This window comes from Mustela nivalis (genome assembly GCF_964662115.1).
Source record: "Mustela nivalis genome assembly, chromosome: 8".
NCBI lineage: Eukaryota > Metazoa > Chordata > Mammalia > Carnivora > Mustelidae > Mustela > Mustela nivalis.
Genome location: NC_139027.1, coordinates 40,144,396 through 40,165,137, shown reverse-complemented (window position 1 = coordinate 40,165,137; position 20,742 = coordinate 40,144,396). Strand labels below are relative to the sequence as shown.

At 46.9% G+C, this 20,742-nt stretch overlaps 1 protein-coding gene and 1 long non-coding RNA gene across 3 annotated transcripts in view; one reads left to right on the top strand and one right to left on the bottom strand.

Moving 5' to 3' along the window:
- Nucleotides 1–15,536, top strand: part of TCF7L1 (transcription factor 7 like 1) — a 154,322-nt gene extending 138,786 nt beyond the window's left edge. The window contains exons 5-12 of one of the 2 annotated variants that reach the window (XM_082743472.1): nucleotides 8,765–8,897; nucleotides 9,877–9,982; nucleotides 10,260–10,343; nucleotides 11,071–11,214; nucleotides 11,906–12,065; nucleotides 12,146–12,253; nucleotides 13,028–13,103; nucleotides 14,144–15,536. In XM_082743472.1, coding sequence (XP_082599598.1) covers nucleotides 8,765–8,897; nucleotides 9,877–9,982; nucleotides 10,260–10,343; nucleotides 11,071–11,214; nucleotides 11,906–12,065; nucleotides 12,146–12,253; nucleotides 13,028–13,103; nucleotides 14,144–14,577 — 1,245 coding nt within the window. In that variant the 3' untranslated portion in view covers nucleotides 14,578–15,536. The remainder of the gene's footprint in view (nucleotides 1–8,764; nucleotides 8,898–9,876; nucleotides 9,983–10,259; nucleotides 10,344–11,070; nucleotides 11,215–11,905; nucleotides 12,066–12,145; nucleotides 12,254–13,027; nucleotides 13,104–14,143) is intronic. The other variant, XM_082743473.1, reaches the window with a different exon arrangement.
- The window catches only part of LOC309870930, a 24,898-nt gene continuing 4,639 nt past the window's right edge, over nucleotides 484–20,742 (bottom strand). The window contains exon 2 of the long non-coding RNA XR_014314875.1: nucleotides 484–1,510. This is a non-coding gene — a long non-coding RNA (uncharacterized lncRNA). The remainder of the gene's footprint in view (nucleotides 1,511–20,742) is intronic.

Genomic DNA, 20,742 nt, shown 5'->3' with positions numbered 1-20,742 from the left:
CTAAGCCTTTTTTGAAACCATGAAGGTAGGGCTTGTGCTATGGAGAACACTTAGGAAGACGCCAAAGTGTGCAGAAAAAGACCTCTAATCCCACAGCCCGCACACACTTTGTGATACCTGCTCCTGTAAGGTGCTCTCTAGGAGGTGAGCAGAACGCTTCCTTTAAAGAGTAAACACCCTGTTTTGCTGTTGAACATTGGGCCACTCTCGGGAGCAACTTGCCAAGCCTCATGTCCGAGGTCCGACTGGCTGGCCGGTGGCCGGAAGCCATCCTCCCGGAGGGCCCCCTTGCTGCTCAGCTTCTCGGCTTTGCTGAGCGTGCCGCCTCTCAATTTCAAACATTTATTGAGGCTTCCCTTTTAAAATAGTGCCTCATCTCTCCATCTTCTCCACAGCACACCTGCTGTGGGCCCAAGCACTTCAAAACTCCTCCTGCAGCCCGCCGCTGCCCTGTCTGCCTCCGGTACTGATTTCGGTTCTTACTGCCCAGTGTTAACTTTTTATTTTGACATAATTTTTCAACTTGCAGAAGAATTACAAGAATAATACAAGGAACCTCCCATGTGCTCTTTATCCAGATTTGGAAATTTTGCCCTATGCTTCCCTCCACCTCCATATATATATTTGTGTATAAACACATGTTACATATATGTATGGGATTTTTAAAAACAATTTGAGAGTCAGTTGGAGACATTATACCCCTTTACCCCTGAGTACTTTGGCTATATTTCCTAACAATGAAATTTCCTAACAATGAGCACAGTACAGTTATCAAAATCAAGAAATGAACATTTCATATTCCTCTCTAATATATATTCAGAATTTTGGCAAATGTCCCTAAGAGTGTCCTTATGGCCATGTGCTTCTCCCTGGCCAGAGCTCAAGCCAGGATCACACGTGACATTTACTTGCCATGTCCCTTGTCTCCTTTGCTGTAGCAGAGTTTCTCAGCCATTGTCTTTCCCGACCTTGACATTTTTTGAGACGCACAGAGCAGCTGTTTTATAGACTGTTCCTCTGCTTGCGTTTGTCTGTTTCCTTGTGGCTGGACTCCGGTCATGTGTTTTTGGCAAGAACACTTCTGCACTGAGGCCATGTCCTTCCGAGAGCCTCACACTGGGAGGCAGGTCCACGGTGTCCTTTTGTCCCCATTGCGAGGATGTCAGCTTCATTCATTCAGTTAAGGTGGCGTCCGCCGTGTGTTTCCACCATTACATTGCTCCTTGATTGTACCTAATGAGCGCTGTCTGTGGGGAGAGGCTTTGAAGCCATATAGGTGTCCTGGTTTTCATCAAACCTTGATGGGGACCTGCCTCCATCCCCTTGTTAGTTTCTGCTACTGAGAATCCAGCTTTGGGGAATTCTTCCTCCTCTCTTCCCGCTCATGAATCTTGCTGTAGAGCAGAATGGACATGGTGGCAAGCCCAATCCATGGATTAATGACCCTCATGGAAAAGATGACAACGGATAGAGGACGGAAACCAAAACACCAGTCCACAAATAAGTGTTCCTGCCAAAGAGACCAAGCCGATGGAGACAACAAAAGGCAATAAATAAAAGAAGTGAAACTCGGCTTTAAAAACAAACACTTGAATTCATAGTTTGGAAGAGCTCACCCAAATTCTAGAAAAGAAATGAAAATTGGCGTTCACCTATGCCCATCCCGAAGAAGATTTGAATTGCGAAGGTTTAAGCGTTTTGTTTTGTTTTTTTCCTACAAGCATTTATGCGGGAAGAAAAGGAAACATTTATCCCAAGAATTTTATACGCAGCCCTGTTTGCAAGGACCTCGAAAATTTGGCACTGCTTAGAAGGACCTGAAACACGTTCCAGTTCCTTAAACATTTCTCTCTCACTGGTTGCCTGGCTTTGTCTTTACGTCTTCTGTGGCTTCCCACTGATGAAGAGCTCAGAAAGCATTTAATACGGTAATAGAGACCTTTCTGGCCTCCTTGGGGCTCCTCAGACATGCCAAGCACACTGCCTGTCTATCAGCCCCACTCCGGTGTTCCTTCTGCCAAATTGCTCCTCCCTCACCTGTCTGAAGGTCCCGCCCCACCCCCCTTCCCTCAGGTGTTTATTCAGAAGTCCTGTTCTCCTCAAGACTTTCCCTGTTCAACCCGGGTCATAACCCCCACTGCCCTTGGCCCTGACTTAGTGTTTCTCCTTAGCATTTCTCAATATCTGTGTTTTATTTTTAGTTGTGCTTATTGTTTATCTCTCCAGTTAGAACATGGGTACCATGAGAGTAGGAATTTGTGTCTACATAGTTGGGTCTGGTGCATTCACAAGGCCTGGAGCTGTACCTGGCATAGCACAGCTACAACAGAAATACTTGCTCCCAGGAGGGAGCCACAGGGAAACAAGCAAGGAATTTATTGGGTCACCATTACTGTTGGGATTGGTGTTTCCTGTAGGGCCAGTCAGCAATTCATTTCGTGTTATCAGAGACCCAGATTCTTTCTGTCTCTGCCCGAAAGGCCTCCAGCCCTTGGGCCGCCCAACTCAGTGCCTGCTGTGTAGACAGTCTCCACAAACATTTATCTGATAAATAAAAGCATGGATTTCCATTTCTCTCAGCAGAGGAAAATTCTGTAGAGGAAACCTACATTCAGACTTCCTTTCCTTAATGGGATAGAGTGGCAAAGAGCGTATGTGTTGCCTTTCAAGTAGTATTTATTAGAGAGGGGTGTGTGTGTGTGTGTGTGTGTTGTGTGTCCATACAGAGAGAGAAGTGAGGTCCCACCAACTTAAATTAGGTTCCTATAGGGCCCTGGTTCTATTATATGTAAATCTTTCAATCTTATTTTCTGCACTACCAACCAGCCATCTCCCTCTGTAATATTTTACTAATTTTAAGGAAGACATGGGAGTACTTTAGAGACAGGTGTCCAGAAAATAGGAGTCCAGAGACTGTGGCCAATGAGGGAAACAAAGAGAAGATCTCAGAGAACAAGGTATTTCTCTTCCCACACTTGATGAGCCCTCATTTGGTAGAGTAAATACTTATTTACGTGATATACTGAGGTATAGGGATAGGAAAGAATCGTGGAAGTAACGTGAAGAAGATCTCTTAGCACCTGTGTTGGGGCACATGCAAAGAAAGTTGTTTTCTGCCCAAGCTTGAGCAGTGAGTCCAATTGGTTATCTCTGAAAAGCTGTGCAGACACACGATGTTCCATTGAGGGCAAGGGTTGGGGGTGAAAACACTGTCCCTTGTGTCTTAATCTAAAGTCACCAGGAAAAAGTTCATCTTTGAGGTATGGAACATGAGGGTATCTGTGGCAGGCACTTCCCCTCTTGTTGGTGTTCAGCATAGGGCCGGTCATCTGAACTCAGCTACTTGGATTTACACATGACTGACTTTTAACTAAAATATCCTGTAAGGAAATATACAAGTAGCTTCAAAGATTCCTGCCATATCCTTAGATTGAAAATACTACTGCTTAAAAAGCACAGACCACCTAACAGCCAGCCAACCAAACAGGGCAGAACCGATACTTTTTATCGATTAGGTTCTATGACCAAGAACGTTTGGAGACCCCCTCCCCCCCACCCCAGCCTAAGTCACCATCTGTCACAGACAGAATCAGAGTCACACTGAACATTGCAGCTGGGGCCAGCCAGTCCTTGGAAATCCTCCTTCTCGGGCTGTTGAGTATTCTCAGCAGATAGCCCTGTCTTGGGGGAAACAGATCCCCTTCCTGCTCCCACAGAGAAGATCGCCTCCAGCAGTAAACAGACAAATGGATGTAGAAAGAACAGATTTCTTTTTTTTTTTTTTTTTTAAGATTTTATTTATTTATTTGTCAGAGAGAGAGAGTGAGTGAGAGCGAGCACAGGCAGACAGTGGAAGGAAGAGTCAGAGGGAGAAGCAGGCTCCCTGCGGAGCAAGGAGCCCGATGTGGGACTCGATCCCAGGACGCTGGGATCATGACCTGAGCCGAAGGCAGCTGCTTAACCAACTGAGCCACCCAGGCATCCCAAAAGAACAGATTTCTTAAATGTATAAAATCAGATACAGTCAGCAGCCCAGAGGAGCGCTCAGTGTCTTCCCTGGGCAGTCTGTTGGCGCGTCTGTGGCTGCTTTGTCAGTGGTCCCGCAAGCTGAAGGCTCATCTTTACCTCATCTACAAAACCTTATCCTTCTGCTCTCTGAAATCAGGGTTGGGAAGAAAAGAGAATAGTGCGTGACCAGTAGGAGCCAGGAGGCTCTGTGGAGGCTTCCAAAAAGTTCCTTAGAGGAGCAGCTGGAGGAGAGGGGCCTTGTGGAGAGTTGACTTCTCCGTCCGTGTTGGAATTGTATGGTGCTAGCTTTACTTTGACCTTGAATTTAAGTCCTGGATGGTAGAAGATGAGGCATTGCTTCCTCGAGGACAAGGAATTTAAAGAAAAATTTTCACCTGGACTAACTTTAGTAACAGACTAAAACATTTGAGAAGCACTTGAACGGGAAAAAGGTTGGGTCTACATTGACTGCAGAAGGATTCAGGCCCGAGATGGCTCTGAAATGCTCTCCAGATAGATCTGGACTCGGCTGTGGTGCTGAGCGAACCCCATGCAGCACCCGTGCACGTTGTTCTGGGGTTTTCCACTGAGAGGGTTAGAATGGTTCCCAGCCTTCCTACCCTTGGCCTGCGTGTGCTGTAGACATCCTGCTTCTGAGGGCAGCTGAGGAGAGGAAAAAGCAGAAACTTTTACTGGAATGGTAGCCACCAAGGAGGGCCTACCCTGGGTCAGCTCCAAAGAAAGCAGTTCTTAATTATCCATCCCAGAGGCTGCCTCTTCCCAGACTGACCTAGGAAGAGTTTACCCTCCTCTTCTTTCTGTGAACCCACCACCTCCCAGTCCATTTTCTAGACAATGATGCCACCTAATGGGAACCAAGAATAACTCACAGAGCATATACGTGAGGACACATACGCATTTTCATAGAACTCACATTTCCCTCCTTGTACTTTGCTACCTATTTGGTGCTGTGTGCCAGCTTCTGATGAGGCCGGACTCAACCGCACGTGGGCAGTCAGGATCTCATAATATTATGAAGTATTTTTAGGGGGCTATAGATACATATATTAAAGAATCACATTGTACACTTAAAATATATTACAATTTTATTTTGTCAGTTATACCTCATTAAAGCTGAAAAATGGGGGCACCTGGGTGGCTCAGTCAGGTTAAGCATCTGCCTTTGGATCAGGTCATGATCTCAGGGTCCTGGGATCGAGCCCCATATCAGGCTCTGCTCAGTAGGGTGTCTGCTTCTCCCTCTCCTTCTGTGTGCACGCGCGCTCTCTCTCTCTCTCTCTCTTGCTCTCTCTCAAGTACATAAAAGATAAAAAATCTTAAAAAAAAAAAAAAAGCTGAGGGGCACCTGGGTGGCTCAGCTCAGGTCGTGATCCCAGGGTCCTGGGATCGAGCCCCGTGTCTGGCTCCCTGCTCAGTGGGGAGCCTGCTTCTCCCTCTCCCACTCCCCATGCTTGTGTGAGTGCTCTCTCTTTCTCTCTGTCAAATAAATAAATAAGATTTTTTTAAGTTTTTTAATTTAAAAAACTGAAAAATGTTAATAAAAGATGGCTGTAGATGATGTTACTTGATATAAGTAAAAAACCATTATCTACAAGAAGTAGAAATGAATGGAGATATACCAAAATGAGAGTAGGGGCTGGGTTAGGCTACTGTGATTGTGTTTTCTTTTCTCTCTCTTTTTTAAGATTTCATTTATTTATTTTAGAGAGAGCACAAGCAAGGGCAAGAGCAGAGAGAGAAAGAGGGAGGGGGAAAGAATCTCAAGTAGACTCACACAGAGCATAGAGCCTGACGCGCAGCTCAGTCCCACCACCAGGAGATCATGACCTGAGCTAAAACCAAGAGTCGGTCACTTAACCAACTGAGCCACCAAAGTGCCCCTGATTGTGTTTTCTAAATGCTTTATAATAGTTTGTATTTCTTTCTTTTTATCCATCAGAAGTGTACTTTTAAATATAAATAAATAAAGCTGTAAAATACAGAAATAGAAACAAGAAAAACAAAGTCACCCCTAGTTCCACCCCTCAAACATACCTATTGTAAAACATACCTACTGTTTACATTTTGATGTGCTTCTAGTCTTTTTTTTTTAAACATAGAGTTTTATGTATTTTTTAAAAACTGTAATCATTCTAGGGGCTTCTGGGTGCCTCCGTTGGTTAAGGATCTGACTCTTGATTTCAACTGAGGTCATGATCTCAGGGTCGTGAGATTGAGCCCCACGTTGGGCTTCTGCACTCCTCAGAGCCTGCTTCTCCCTCTTCCTCTGCTCCTCCCTTTCCCTCTCCCTCTGCTCCTCTCCCAACTCACTCACTCTCTCCCCCAAATATGTAAAATCTTTAAAAAAAATTGTGATCATTCTGTGTAATTCTTTTATCATTTATTATCACTTTAGTAATAATTCTGTTGCTTTTCTGATACTAAAAATCATCCTTTAGACAAAGCTGTTTTCAGGAAACCAAAATGCATCATTTTAGATACATTAGGTTCCAAGAAATCTGATTTTTTATACTCTTTATACTCTTTTTATACTCTTACTTGTGCTCTTTGTTCATGTACGTGGAGATACCTTCAAAAGCCAGTAAGAAAAGAGGTGAAAGGGGCGCCTGGGTGGCTCAGTGGGTTAAGCCGCTGCCTTCGGCTCAGGTCATGATCTCAGGGTCCTGGGATCGAGTCCCACATCGGGCTCTCTGCTCAGCAGGGAGCCTGCTTCCTTCTCTCTCTCTCTCTCTCTCTGCCTGCCTCTCAGTGTACTTGTGATTTCTCTCTGTCAAATAAATAAATAAAATCTTTAAAAAATAAATAAATAAATAAATAAATAAATAAAAGAAAAGAGGTGAAAAAATAAGAAGAAAATAATTGAAGAGTTTGTAGACCATGTCAAAGGAGCCCACTGTCGTTGGGCGGTGAGAGGAAGTTCTTCCAAGCCATTCCCGCAGCCTCTGGTCATGTGCTGGCGCCACCTAGTGGTTATGGTTATGAACAGTCTGAAATCTCTGCCTCCCATCCTCAGGTCTGGGAGCTAGACTCCTGGTTGCAGACCTTGTCCAGTACCCTGCCTCTTGTCTGTGCTTAGCCTACTGGAAATAGAGCAAGAATACCATCAGCATGGGTGCGTAGATGTACAGATTGGATTTCGCATTATGAGTACCAAATGGGCGCTGTGACAAATAAAAAAGGGCTCCAAGAATCTATGAAACGAAAAATTCAAATGGAAAGACAGCAGTTTAGAATTCTAGCCTTTGGACTGCCTCCAAGTCATTATCCATCTTGCAGATATCTTTAGAGAAAATCTCTTCTCCACTTGTAACTCATTTACCTTATTATGCAAAGAAAAAAAATTGTATGTCAGCTCTTTCTGTCAGATATATTTTGATTGGGCTCTTGGGCACACATAGATAGTACCAGAGAAAACACTCTGGTTTGTTAGACCTGGAAAGGGCTATACAAATCCAGTTCACCATTAATTAGCTGTAATAAGTGGGCTAAGCCACTTAATCTTTCTGAGCTCAGTTTCTCATCCCTCAAATGGGGTTAATCATGACTTCTTCTCTGTTATAATGAGATGTATTGCCTAGCGCTATGCTTGTAGTGGGGTGTTCAGCAAACTGTAGCTCTGTGGGGGCACCTGGGTGGCTTAGTCAGTTAAATGGCTGCCTTCGGCTCAGGTCATGTTCTCAGGGTCCTGGAATCGAGTCCCTTGCTGGGCTCCCTGCTCAACCAGGAGTCAACTTCTCCCTCTCCCTCTGCCCATTCCCCTGCCTGTGCATTAATTCTCCCTTCCTCTTATATAGATAAAATCTTTTTTAAAACATTGTAGTTCTTTTTATAATAAAACTCATTGTTGGGGCGCCTGAGTGGCTGTCGTTAAGTGTCTGCCTTTGGGTCGGGTCATGGTCGCAGGGTCCTGGGGTCAAGCCCTGCATCAGGCTCCCTGCTCAATGGGGAGCCTACCTCTCCATCTCCCACTCCCCTTGCTTGTGTTCCCTCTCTTGCTGTGTCTGTGTCTGATAAGTAAATAAAATCTTACGAAAAAGAACTCCTTATTGTTAAGTCAGATGATATTAAAACAATCCGGTTCACCAGTGCTAGGACACACAGGTTTTTCCCACTTTAATATCTGAAATCATGATGTGTCCGTGGCATGCCAGTGTTTTTTTCCTTCTTAGCAGTTCTATAAATAATGGTTCTTCTTACATTTGCTGGTGTTTAAAGGAAGTGTGGTAATTAGGTTAGTGGTGTTTGAAGAACTACAGAGAGACCTGTTCTAAGTGCTCTTGGATTGTGTCTGTAAAGCTGAACATGACAGCTGGTTCCATGAGGTCTGATCAGGACCAGTTCCCCACTGGTCTGTTCCCAGTCTCAGACCTGAACTTGTGAGCTACTATTTCTGTGAAATCTGTTTGGAAAGGGTGTGTTGGACCTTTTAAACCACACAGATTACAGAGAGCACAGTTGATAACTCAGTGGCCTGGGGCATTTAGCACCATACAGCACACACGAAGTGTTTGTTATTTTGAAGAGGGGATGTTGGGGGGTGGGTGTCACCCTCCTCTAATTCTGTTGGTACTTTTGGTGCTGTGTAGACTGCTCTTTTCTCTCCGGGGCTGTCCGTAGGCTAGATGGTCTGTTGCGTGGAAAATACCTGGCATGTATTGAACACAGTAAATAATAGCAGATTGTGCTCTCTGTCTCCCTGGCAACTGTGCCTAGTCTTTTTCTCTCTGTCTTTCAGTCTAATAAAGTTCCTGTTGTTCAGCCCCCACATCACATGCACCCATTGACGCCCCTCATCACCTACAGCAACGACCACTTCTCCCCCGGCTCCCCTCCCACGCACCTCTCCCCAGAGATCGACCCAAAGACAGGTGAGTCACCCAGTGCACAGGCTGGCCCCCATGCAGGGCTCCAGTGGGGCAGGCTTGTCTTCACGGCCCTGGAATCAGGCAACCCTGGGTTCAGGTCACATGTCTAACTCCCAGGAGCCCATAACCTTGCCGCCTAATGTTAGCCTTTTCAGATTTTTCATCTGTTTCCTGTGTCCCTTTCATACCATAGAGGCATTGTGAGGATAAAAGGGAATCCCACGAGGCCATGCACAGGCCTGGCTCCACAGTGAGAATCTGTTAATACTTAGGGGGTGCCATGAGTTGGAAGTGGGGGTAAATCTTCTGTGTTGACCTTGAAGTCTAGCCCAGCTGTGGGCTGTGCCTCCCTTAACCAAGACCTTTGCCTTAATACTGAACATTTTCAAACGTAACCATTCTAGCCTGACTTCTGAGTATAGCAAAAAGTGCTGAGGTTGAGCCGGCTTTAACTTATTTATTTTTTGAACTTGTTCACCAGAACTGTCCAGCCCAGGGAGCCATAGCCTCATCAAATCCCCAGAGTGGTCATGGCTCAAAGCATTTTTGGAGCCCCTCTTTAGAGAAATCACAGTTACTGTACGTTACAGATAATGAGGACAAATGTGGAGAAGTCATCCAAAGTTTACTTCTCTATGAATGGGGCAGGTTTTCTAGAGGAAGACTAGTTGGCAGATGGCTCTGGGGGATATCTGGGGTCTCTCAGTCCCTTTCTTGGATGACTCCTATGTGAACACCTGGAAATTATGCCTGATGACAGAGGTGGGATCCACGTAGCAGAGAGAAGCTGTGTTAGTCCTGCCTTCCCTGGATATGTCCTTGACCCCAGCAGAGCTGGGAGGTGACAGGGCCAAGATACTGAAAGAAAGGCCTTCCAAGCTCCAGCATGCCTGGGGACGTGGGGCAAGGGACTTCCGGTTTGGTGTTACTTCTGGGTGCTGTGGTAGGGCCAGGGAACAGACTGACATGTGTCTCTTTGAAGCAGGAATCCCCCGGCCCCCTCACCCATCTGAGCTGTCTCCATATTACCCACTGTCTCCCGGAGCTGTTGGACAAATCCCCCATCCCCTCGGCTGGCTCGTCCCGCAGTAAGGAAACTCACCGCCTCCCTTACCCTCCGTCTTTCTTTGTGCTGTGCTTTGCCTCCTATACCTGCGGTGTGCCCTGCGGGGAGGGGGCGGGTCTGTATGCAGCACCCCCACCCCTCACATTGGGGTCCTCTCCCCAAAGCTCATGGCTCTTACTCTTACTTCCTCCTTCTTGCCCTTTATCATCCTACCGTCCCAGCCCCCGGCCTCCCCTGTCCGCAACAGTCCCACTGTAGCCAATATGCTGACCAGATTTCCTCGCTCCTGGCCCTGACAGGCAAGGACAGCCCATGTACTCCCTGCCTCCTGGTGGTTTCCGGCACCCCTACCCTGCCCTCGCCATGAACGCCTCAATGTCCAGGTGAGTCCTGGGACTGGGGCTGGCAGTGTGGACTGGCCTTGCAGGGAATGGTCCTCTATGAGTGTCCTTGCCATTTCTGACCATTAAAACTTGTTCTTGGCCCTTAACTGGGAGGCACGGGCTCACCTTTCCTCCCCACCCCTCTTTGCTAAGGCTCTTCCTCATGCCCCGTGGTCAGAATGGAGACCACAGACTGGCTCACTCTTTCCCCACCTCTCTGAGGGAAGAATTTCAAAGCCCTTAGCCTCCCGCCACATCCCCCCCCCAACACTAGGCTTTGTGGCACTGATGCCAGAGACTGGGAGAAGATTCATTATTCCTGAAATGGGAACAGGAAAGAGGGCTTCTGTCTCAGGGGCCAGATCTACATGACAGGGGCTCCTCTGTGACAAGGAAGTGCAACCCACAGGCTACGCCCTTCTTCCCCCCGTGCACCCTGGCCTCTGGCCCACTACCCCTTCTTTTGTGTTTTTCATGCTACCTGCTTCCAGCATCAGATAGGGGAAACCCTGTGCATCTGTGGGAGAAGGGGAGGTTTATTGGGTGTTCGCCAAACCTGGTTCTGTTGGGGTCCATGAATGGGCTCCCGTTGCTCGAAGGCCTGCCACAGCTGAGGTATTATTACCCAGCTCCGCCGTAAGGGCAGGCAGCCGCCATGTCCTCTGCCGGGTGACAAACATTCACCCTGAGCCCCTCTGTTGTTCCTTGTTTCCCACCTGGTACACAGCCTGGTTTCCAGTCGGTTCTCTCCTCACATGGTGGCTCCGGCCCATCCCGGTCTGCCCACCTCAGGGATTCCCCACCCCGCCATCGTCTCCCCCATCGTCAAGCAGGAGCCGGCGCCCCCCAGCCTCAGCCCGGCGGTGAGCGCGTGAGTATCAGGCGGCCTGGTTGCCGGGGTGGCCAGTCTCTGAGCAGCAAATACCCTTTGCTCTTGTCTCCTGGTGGCGTTTAGCGGGCAGCCAGCGGTTCCCTCTGCTGTATCCTCTTCTCTCTTGGCAGTTGCTCCCTTGACTCTGTGTTCCCATCCTCTCAGAGACACATCTTTCTTTGCTCCCAGTCAGGAAAGCTTGACAGGATTTAGAGGCTGAAGGAGAACCTGAGAACGCTTCTGGCATCCTTCCTCCTCCCTCACATACAGAGAAGTGGGAGCCCCGAAGGGAGGATTTTCTCTGGCCCACACCGCTACCAGTGGCAGGGCTGAGACTGTCATCATGGCCCCAGCTTCGTCCGCTGAGCTCCAAAGCCAGCGGGAGGGCCCACGTCAGCAGCCCCTGGTGCAGTAAAGCCCCCTCTTGCTTCTGCCCAAAGTGCCCTGCCCCCTTTCCTCTATCACCTGCAGCCAGCGCTCCTCACCACCACCCCCTGCTCCTTCCTCAGGGAACTGGCCCCTCAGAGATAGGGCGTGAGGTCATTCCGAGGTTGGGGACCCCTTGTGGAGGGTGCTCATCCCCCTCACCACCAACCGTCCAGGGCAGGCAGCCCTGAGCGTCAGTGAAAGGCAGGGATGGCGGGCTGGGGGGCCCTGACACGTGCTGACCGATAGCTCTGTGACTTCCCAGGAAATCACCAGTCACGGTGAAAAAGGAGGAAGAAAAGAAACCCCACGTGAAAAAGCCTCTGAATGCCTTCATGTTGTATATGAAGGAGATGAGGGCCAAGGTGGTGGCTGAGTGCACCCTGAAGGAAAGTGCGGCCATCAACCAGATCCTGGGAAGAAAGGTAAGGCCCGCTCTCGCCCGCGGCTGCACCGCGTCCCCTGCACTCTTCCTTCCCTGTCACTTCTGACCCTCTCTCCGCAGTGGCACAACCTGTCCCGGGAAGAACAGGCCAAGTACTATGAACTGGCCCGGAAGGAGCGGCAGCTTCACTCCCAGCTCTACCCGACCTGGTCAGCCCGGGACAACTACGTAAGTGCCCCCTTGGCCCTGGAGAGAGGTGTCCGTGACTGCACGCGGGCAACAAGAAGACTGTTTATAGAGGCCTCTTAAGGCCAGTGGGAGGCCATGTGTCTCTAGAAACAAGGAAGGCATTTTCATTCTCAGGAGATCAACAAGGACATGGCTTTGGCGTCCTAAGGACCGATGTAAATTTGTAGCGCTCTCATTTGAAGCAGACTCAGCCTTTGATTCCGTAATTGAGGACGCAGTGCGAGCTGTGTTCGGGCTCTGGTGGTGGGGGTGTTGCTGGCCAAGGGCTCTGAACCTCAGCTGGCATTTCTAATAACTCTTTGAAACTAGACCGAATTTTCTATGTCTGTTCTCATTTGCTTTTTATTTCTGGTGAGAGGCTTCCAAGCTGTCTTAGATTTTCAGTGGGGACTGAGTCTCCTCAGAAAAGATCAAGAGCCACCCTGTTCCAGGGAGGAAAATGGAAACATATACCCCAGGGCACTGAAGGGATGAGGCCTTCCAAGAAGGCCAGGACACCGAGCTGGAGGGAAAGACCGAGTGGGGGAAAGGAGGGCACCTTCCAGGGTGGCTCATTCTGCCTCCTCGGAGGCGTCGGCTGTGTGACCTGAGCGGCTCCCCTCTGCCCCCAGCTCCCTCACCCAGGGAGGGTCAAGAGCAGTATGGGCCATGTCCATACTGTATGGGGGTCCATACTCCCCCACTATCTGGGCATCCCCCTAAAGAGTCGGTTATTCTGCCCCTTGGTTACCCTTTCTTTGGCCTAACTTTCAGGGTAAGAAAAAGAAGAGGAAGAGAGAAAAGCAGCTGTCACAGACACAGTCCCAGCAGCAAGTCCAAGAGGCTGAGGGTGAGTTGTTGGAAGGCACAGGCTCTTCGAACCACCGTCACAGTGGCACCTGCTGCGCCTCGTTCCGGGGTCTCTGTGGGGTTCGGCGACAGTGCTGTGTCATCACAGCTGCCATTCTCAGGGCCTCTGCCTCATGGGGGGGGCGGCTCTTGCATACTCAGGGGGTTGTTACTATTACTCCCTTTTTAGAGATGACCCAGTCACTCTGCTTGTTAAATGGCAGAGACAGAATTTGATGCCAGCACTTTCCCACTTCAGAACCTCTGCGCCTTTCAACTCACTTGGGTTGCGTCTTACTCAGGGGTTCTGGGATCAATATACCGGGCAAAAATGAATGGTATCTGAAATTATCTTTGGAATTCCCTCAGGAAGGGGCACAGTAGAGATAGACATACCCTCTATTCATGAACCCAGTAGAAGTAGGTGTTCTTCCAAGATATGGTTGGTTGAGCACCCAAAGAAATACTTTGCTTGGTCTTGGGGCCACTTTGTGCCAAAATTACGTACCACGTCTTTTCGCCCCAGAATCCCACCTAGCATGGTGACCTCTTCTCTCCTGCTCACTCTGGACAAGCACAGAACTTCTGAGACCAGCTGAAGAGAAGCTTATCTCTTCTCTCTCCCTCCCTCTCTCTTTGCCATCGATGTCGTTTGTATATTTGCTTACACAGGAGTACACATAAGTGAAGTATGTAAAGTCCGCCGGATACCTCACCGCTTAGCAGGCACCCTGCCATTCTGTTAGCACATAAGCCTGAATTTTTAAAGCAAATCGAATGGAGATCTACGTCCAGAAGTGCTGAGATTTAGGCAGGGAAGGGAATGATAGGATCGCCTAGGTTATGTCCCCTCCTATCAGATACTGAATAGGCATTTTGGCACTGCCCCTTCTGGACGCTCTAGAGTCCTTCAGTATGGTTTCCGCATCTTGAAAGCTGGATTTCGGGTCACCCCCCCCACCACCTCCCAGTAGGCAATCTTGTGTTCGGCCTCACCCGCGGTACTAGCTGCTCAGTCTTCCTTGTGGTTTGTCCCTGTAGGTGCTCTGGCCTCCAAAAGCAAGAAGCCATGTGTCCAGTACCTGCCCCCTGAGAAGTCCTGTGACAGCCCCGCCTCCTCACACGGCAGCATGCTGGACTCCCCCGCCACCCCCTCCGCAGCCTTGGCGTCCCCGGCTGCCCCTGCGGCGACCCATTCGGAGCAAGCCCAGCCCCTCTCCCTCACCACCAAGCCGGAGAGCCGGGCCCAGCTGGCTTTACACTCGGCTGCCTTCCTGTCAGCCAAGGCAACAGCCACCTCCTCTGGCCAGATGGGCAGCCAGCCCCCGCTCCTCTCCCGACCCCTCCCCCTCGGGTCCCTGCCCACAGCTCTGCTGACTTCTCCTCCGTCCTTCCCGGCTGCACTCCATGCCCACCAGGCCCTTCCAGTCCTCCAGGCCCAGCCTCTTTCCTTGGTCACCAAGTCTGCCCACTGAGCTGCCCCCTGACCCATGCAGGCTGTCAAGTGACTCGTCGAGTAGTAATGATTCAGAAGAAAGGAGAAAATAAAAAAAGGAAACTTTATTGGTCAATATTTGACCACTCTGGACTGTTCTGTAAAGTGACTGGTAACAGCAGCACTTTACGTTTTGTAGATGTAACCAGTAGCTGACCTTAAGGCTTTTTTAAAAAACAAAACAAAACTATAAAAAAAAAATCTTTAAAAGAAAGAGAACTGAAAAGTAGTGTGTTATTCTTCCTGTATGTGCAGTGGTGGATGGACCTGGGCAGAAGACCCCTTTCTCTCTACCTCTTTCCCTTTCTGCCCTGTCCCTCTTCTCGGCGCTCCCACATGCCCTCCGCCCCTTCCCAGTCCGCATGTCGGCCTCGGCCGGACTTCCGGCCTGTTACCTCTTCATCTAGACCCCCTTCCTGGACATTCCCTTTGACCTCGCCAAGTTTTTCTCCTTTGCTCAACTGCCTTCATCTTCGTCCTCTGCCCAGTGTAAGACTGTCATCACGCGAGAAGCCACCTTTGCCTGATTTTGTCTCCACCAGCGTCCCCTTTCCCTCAGTGGGCCCTAACGCAACAGCCTCCAGCTTTTGGTGGGCAAACATGTCCTCTGAAATGGTTCTTCCCCACGTTGAAAGGGATTCAAGGTGCCTGCCACTTCCTCGGTGAAGAAGTCTCTGTGCCACCCCCTCACCAGTCAAGACCTCCCCTCACAGTCCCAGAGTGGCAGATGGGACCTGGCCCCAAGGCCTGGCTCTTGTCCCCTGGGTCAGTGCTAGCACAATCTGCCAAAGGTCTAAACGCCCTCCCCCCTCCCCCTATCACCTCACATGCTTCTTCTGTGTGTATTTCTTTTTGTTTTTATGGGGTTTTTTGGAGCAATTTAAACTTCCAGTTGTTTATTTTCACAAAAGAAAATAAAATTGCAGTTGCAAGACCTTTTCTGAGTGTTTCAGTCCTTTTGCTGAATCAAGCCGCCATCTTCATAGCAAGTCCTGTGGTAGCTTTTTGCAGGGGTTTGGAGGGGAGAATACGAAAACATGCCTGACAGAAAAATCCAACCCAACTTCCAGCCTCAAATGTCCCGAGACCAGTCAGTATCAGTGACTGAGATCCAAAGAGAGAGCAATCTTTGTCTTTGTCTTTTTATGATTGCCATGATGTAAACAGCGTCCTTTGGTTGTTTTGCATTATACCTAGCACTGAAATTCCTTTTATAACAGCTTTATTGAGCTATGATTCCCATACATGCAATTTACCCGTTGAAAGTGTACAATTCGATGGAGTTGTGTATCCATCATCACAGTCAATTTTACTGTTTTCATCACCTTGAACCCCAGACCCTTTAAAATTCACCCCCATTTTTTCTCCTTTTACCCCCATAGTCCCAGGCAACCACTAATCTATTATCTGTCTCTGGATTTGCCTATCCTGGACACATCATTTAAATGGGATCATATAGAGGCTGCCTGGCTGGCTCAGTGGGAAAAGCATGTGACTCCCCATCTCTGGTGAGTCCAAGCCCCATGCTGGGTGTAGAGATCACTTAAATAAAACCTAAATAAATAAATAAAACCTTAAAAAATAATAAATGGGATGATACACATATGGTACTTGAGTGTATGTGTGTCTGTGTGTGGGTTTTTTGCTTTTAGTAGGCTCCCCGCGCAACGTGGGGCTTGAACTCATTACCCTGAGATTGGTAGTCCTATGCTTTACTGACTGAGCCAGCCACATGCCTTACGTATGGTCCTTTCTCGCTGACTTCTTTCAGCCTACTATTTTCAAGGTTTATCCATGGTACAGCATGTATCAGCACTTCATTTATCTTTATTTTGGGGTCGTGCAGAGTAAGAGGGAGAGAGAATCTTCAGCAGGTCCCATACCCAGGGCAGAGCCCCATGCAGAGCTCCATCTCACAACCCTGGGATCATGACCTGAGCCAAAACCAAGGGTCAGATGCTCAACCCACTGAGCCACCCAGGCACCCCTCCTTTATTTTTGATGGTAAAATATATGTAAAATAAATTTGCCATTTTAACTATTTGTAAATGTACACGTCAGTGGCTCTCATTCCATTCACAATGTATCACACAACCACAACTTCCAAAACTTCATCTCCCTGAGCAGAATCTATATGACTACTGGGTCATCAGCCCCCTTAGCCTCACTCCCCCTGCCCCCGGTGGGGCTCATCCACTTGCTCATTCCATGAATTTGCCTATTCCAAATAGTCTGTGTAAGTGGAATCCAAATCATCTGCCCTTTGTGCCTGCCTTAGCGCACTGTTCTCCAGGGCTGTCTGTATTCTAGGATGGATTAGCATTTCATGCCTTTTTTTTTTTTAAAGACTTGATAAGGAACACTGTGTGGCTCAGTGGGTTAAGCATCTGCTTTTGGCTCAGGTTGTGATCCCAGAGCCCCGGGATCCAGTCCCACACCCAGCTCCTTGTTTAGCCAGGAACCGGCTTCTCCCTCTGCTTGCCACTCCCCCTGCTTGTATGCTCGCTCTCTTTATGGCATATAAATAAATAAATAAAATCTTAAGGAAAAAAAAAAGATATAATACTTCTGTCTTCCCTTGCCTTTTAATGAGTACTTGTCAGATTTTTTTACCCTACTCAGACACAGCTTTTTTTTATTATGGTAAAATATATATCATATAAAATTCACCATTTTGACTTTTTAAATGGGCAATCTAGTGGTATTAAGTACATTCATATCGTGCAACCATAACCACTGTCAATTTCCAGAATGATTTCATCATCCAAACACAAACTACCTGTTTAACATTAACACCCCATACCCCCTTCCCCACAGACCTTAGGAAGCTCTGATCACTTTCTATTTATGAGTTTGCCTATGCTGGGTACCTCATATAACTGGAATCTGGCTTATTTCACTTAGCATAATGCTTTCAGAGTTCATCTACATTGCAGCATGTGTCAGAATTTCATTACCTTTTATAACTAAATGATCCATTGTGTTTATAAACCACATTTTGTTTATCCATTCATCTTCCGGTGAATACGTGGGTTGTTTCTACCTTTTGGCTATTGTAAATAATACTGCCTTGAGTATCACATGTAAGTATAATGTTTGAGTTCTTGTGCTCAATTCTTTGGGATATACACCTGGGAGTGGAAATGCTGGGTCATATGATAATTCTGTGTTTTAACTTTCTGAGGAATTAGCAAACTGTTTTGCTTAGTGACTGCACCATTTTATATTTCAACCAGCAACGTGTGAGGGTCCAGTTTCCCCACATCCTCACCAACACATGTTTTTCTGTTTTGTCCATTGTTTATTATAGCTGTGCTGGTAGTTATGAAGCGGGATCTCAGTGTGATTTTGATTTGTATTTACCTAATACCAGTGAAGTTGAGCATTTCTTCGTATGCTTATTAGACAGCTGTCCCAGAGTATTCTATTTGTTGAAAAGACTATTCTTTCCCCCAGTGAACTGTCTTAGGACCCATGTTTAAAATCAGCTGACCATCAGTGTAGAGGCTTATTTCTGGACTTCGAATTTGATTCAGTTCATCTATAGGTCTTTAAGCCAGTACCACACTGTCCTAATTATTGTAACTTGTCATAAATTTTAAAGTTGGGAAGTATGAGGGCATCCAGCCTGCTCAGTCAGAATGGGTGACTCTTGAATCTCGGGGTTGAGAGTTCAAGACCCACACGGTGGATAGAGCTTATTTTAAAAAAGAAAAGAAAAAAAAAAAGTTAAAAAAAAATAAAACTTGACAAGGGTGTGTCCTCCAACTTTGCTCTTTTCCAAGCCTGTTTTGGCTATCCTAGGTCTCTTACATTTCCATATAAACTTAAGAATTGGCTTGCCAATTTCTGTAAAGAAGTCAGTTGAGATCTTAATAGGGAGTGTGTTGGTAGATCAATTTGGGGAGCATAGCCATCTTAACAAAATTAAGTTTTTCAACCCATGAATATGGGATGTCTTTCCATTTATGTAGGTCTTTAGTTTCTATCAATAATGTTTTATGGTTTCCAGAGAATAAGTTTTGGACTTCCTTTTTTTTCTTTTTTTTAAGATCTTACTTATTTTATTTATTTGACAGAGAAAGAGCCAGAGAACATAAGCAGAGGGAATGGCAGAGGGAGAGGGATAAGTAGGCTCCCCATTGAGCAGAGCCCCTGGGATCATGACCTGAGCCAAAGGCAGACACTCAACCATCTGAGCCACCCAGGTGCCCCTGCACTTTTTTTTTTTTTTAAACACCATTTTACTCCCCCCGCCTTTTTTTTAATGTAAACTCTATGCCCAATATGGGGCTTGAACTCACAACCCCGAGATCAAGAGCTTCATTCCCTACTGACTGAGCCAGCCAGGTGCCACTACCTCTTTCGTTCTTTTTGATAGCAAATGGACTTGTTTCTTAAACAATTTCCATTTTTAGGTTGTGTATTGAAAATGTATAGAAATAAAATTGAGGGGCGCCTGGGTGGCTCAGTGGGTTAAAAAGCCTCTGTCTTTGGCTCAGGTCATGATCCCAGGGTCTGGGATCGAGCCCCACATCGGGCTCTCTGCTCATTGGGGAGCCTGCTTCCTCCTCTCTCTCTGCCTGCCTCTCTGCCTGTGATCTCTCTCTGTCAAATAAATAAATGAAACCTTAAAAAAAAATACAATTGATTTTTGTATATTGGTCTCACATCTTATAACCTTGCTGAACTTGTGTCTTGTGTCAGAACTCACGACTCTGAGATCAAGAGCTGCATGCTCTGCCAGCTAAGCTAGTCACGTGCCCCACTGCTGAACTTGTTTTAATGAATTTTTAGAAAATCCTCAGGATTTTCATATGCAAGATCACACCATTTGTAAACATAGTTTTACTTCTTCCTTTCCGATCTGGATACTTTCTATTTCATTTTCTTGCCAAATTGTCCTGGCTACATCTAGTACAGAGTGGAAGTCGTAAGAGTAGACATCACTGTTCCTTGTCTTAGAGGGTAATTTCAAGTCCTTTACCACTAAGTATAATGTTAGTTGTGAGATTTTTGTATGATGCCCTCTTTCAGATTGAGAAAGCTCCCTTCTTTTCCTAGTTTAAGTGTTTTTATCTTGCAGGGGTACAAGAAAATTTAAGATTTACTAAAAATCCCTGCTACCACTCCCTTAAACCAAAATGGGTGTGGGTTTGGGGTTGGTGATGCATCTGCCTTCTCTAATCCTATTCCAGTTAGAAGATCTGCCTAAAGAAGAACCACACAATGAACTAGGTGCCACAATTGATTTGTGATGCCAAACATCAGCCAGACCTTCCATGCCACTCATTGGTTATTATGATTGGCCTTTGTCAGCTCCTCTCCAAAGCCCCTCAACAACTACACATCACCATTCTCAAATCCCCAACTCAATCCCCACCTTCCCACTCTTGAAGACTGCCCTGCCTCTTAGAATATCAAGAAAATTGAGGCCAGCTGAAATGTTCCATTTTGATCCCCCACATCCCCACCTAAATTTCCACTCACCCTCTAATCATTTTTAACTGCCTTTCCACGGGTCTCAAAGTCAACCTGTGGTTCAATCCAAAGTCAATAGCTCTGCTGCTCCCTAGACCCAACCCTTCATCTCTGGCCTTGTTCATCTCTGTACCTTGTAATCTTGGTCACTTTGTCTAATGAGCTCTTCCCCTCAGTCAACAAAAAAGTTCAATCCTCTTATATAACTTGAAACCCTCTGTTTCACATGCAAACTTCCAGAAAAGGGTAGTTACTATTTACCTTCCATTCACTACATAACCCATTGCAAACACGTTTTGCCCTCAACACTCTACTGAAATATCTAACTCCTTATCTTACTTCACCACTGTGCTGTATTTTATTCTGTTGATTTCACTTTCCTCATAGAAACACTCAGTTCTATGACAATTGAAAGCCCTCAAAGGATGTTGAGTAAAGAAACCATGAAAAACAAGCCCATAGTGTACCAGAAGACAAGTGACATGACTAGCTGTAGCACTAAAACTACAAAGAGGACCTGTAAGGTAAGAATTGTATGTATGGTTCTGTAACTTGCTTTATTTTCAGTTAATAATCTATCATATGCACAGACACCCATAAAAAAGGGGAAAATCAACAAAATAATCATGACAATAGCTCTGGACTACAAGATATTTTTATTTTC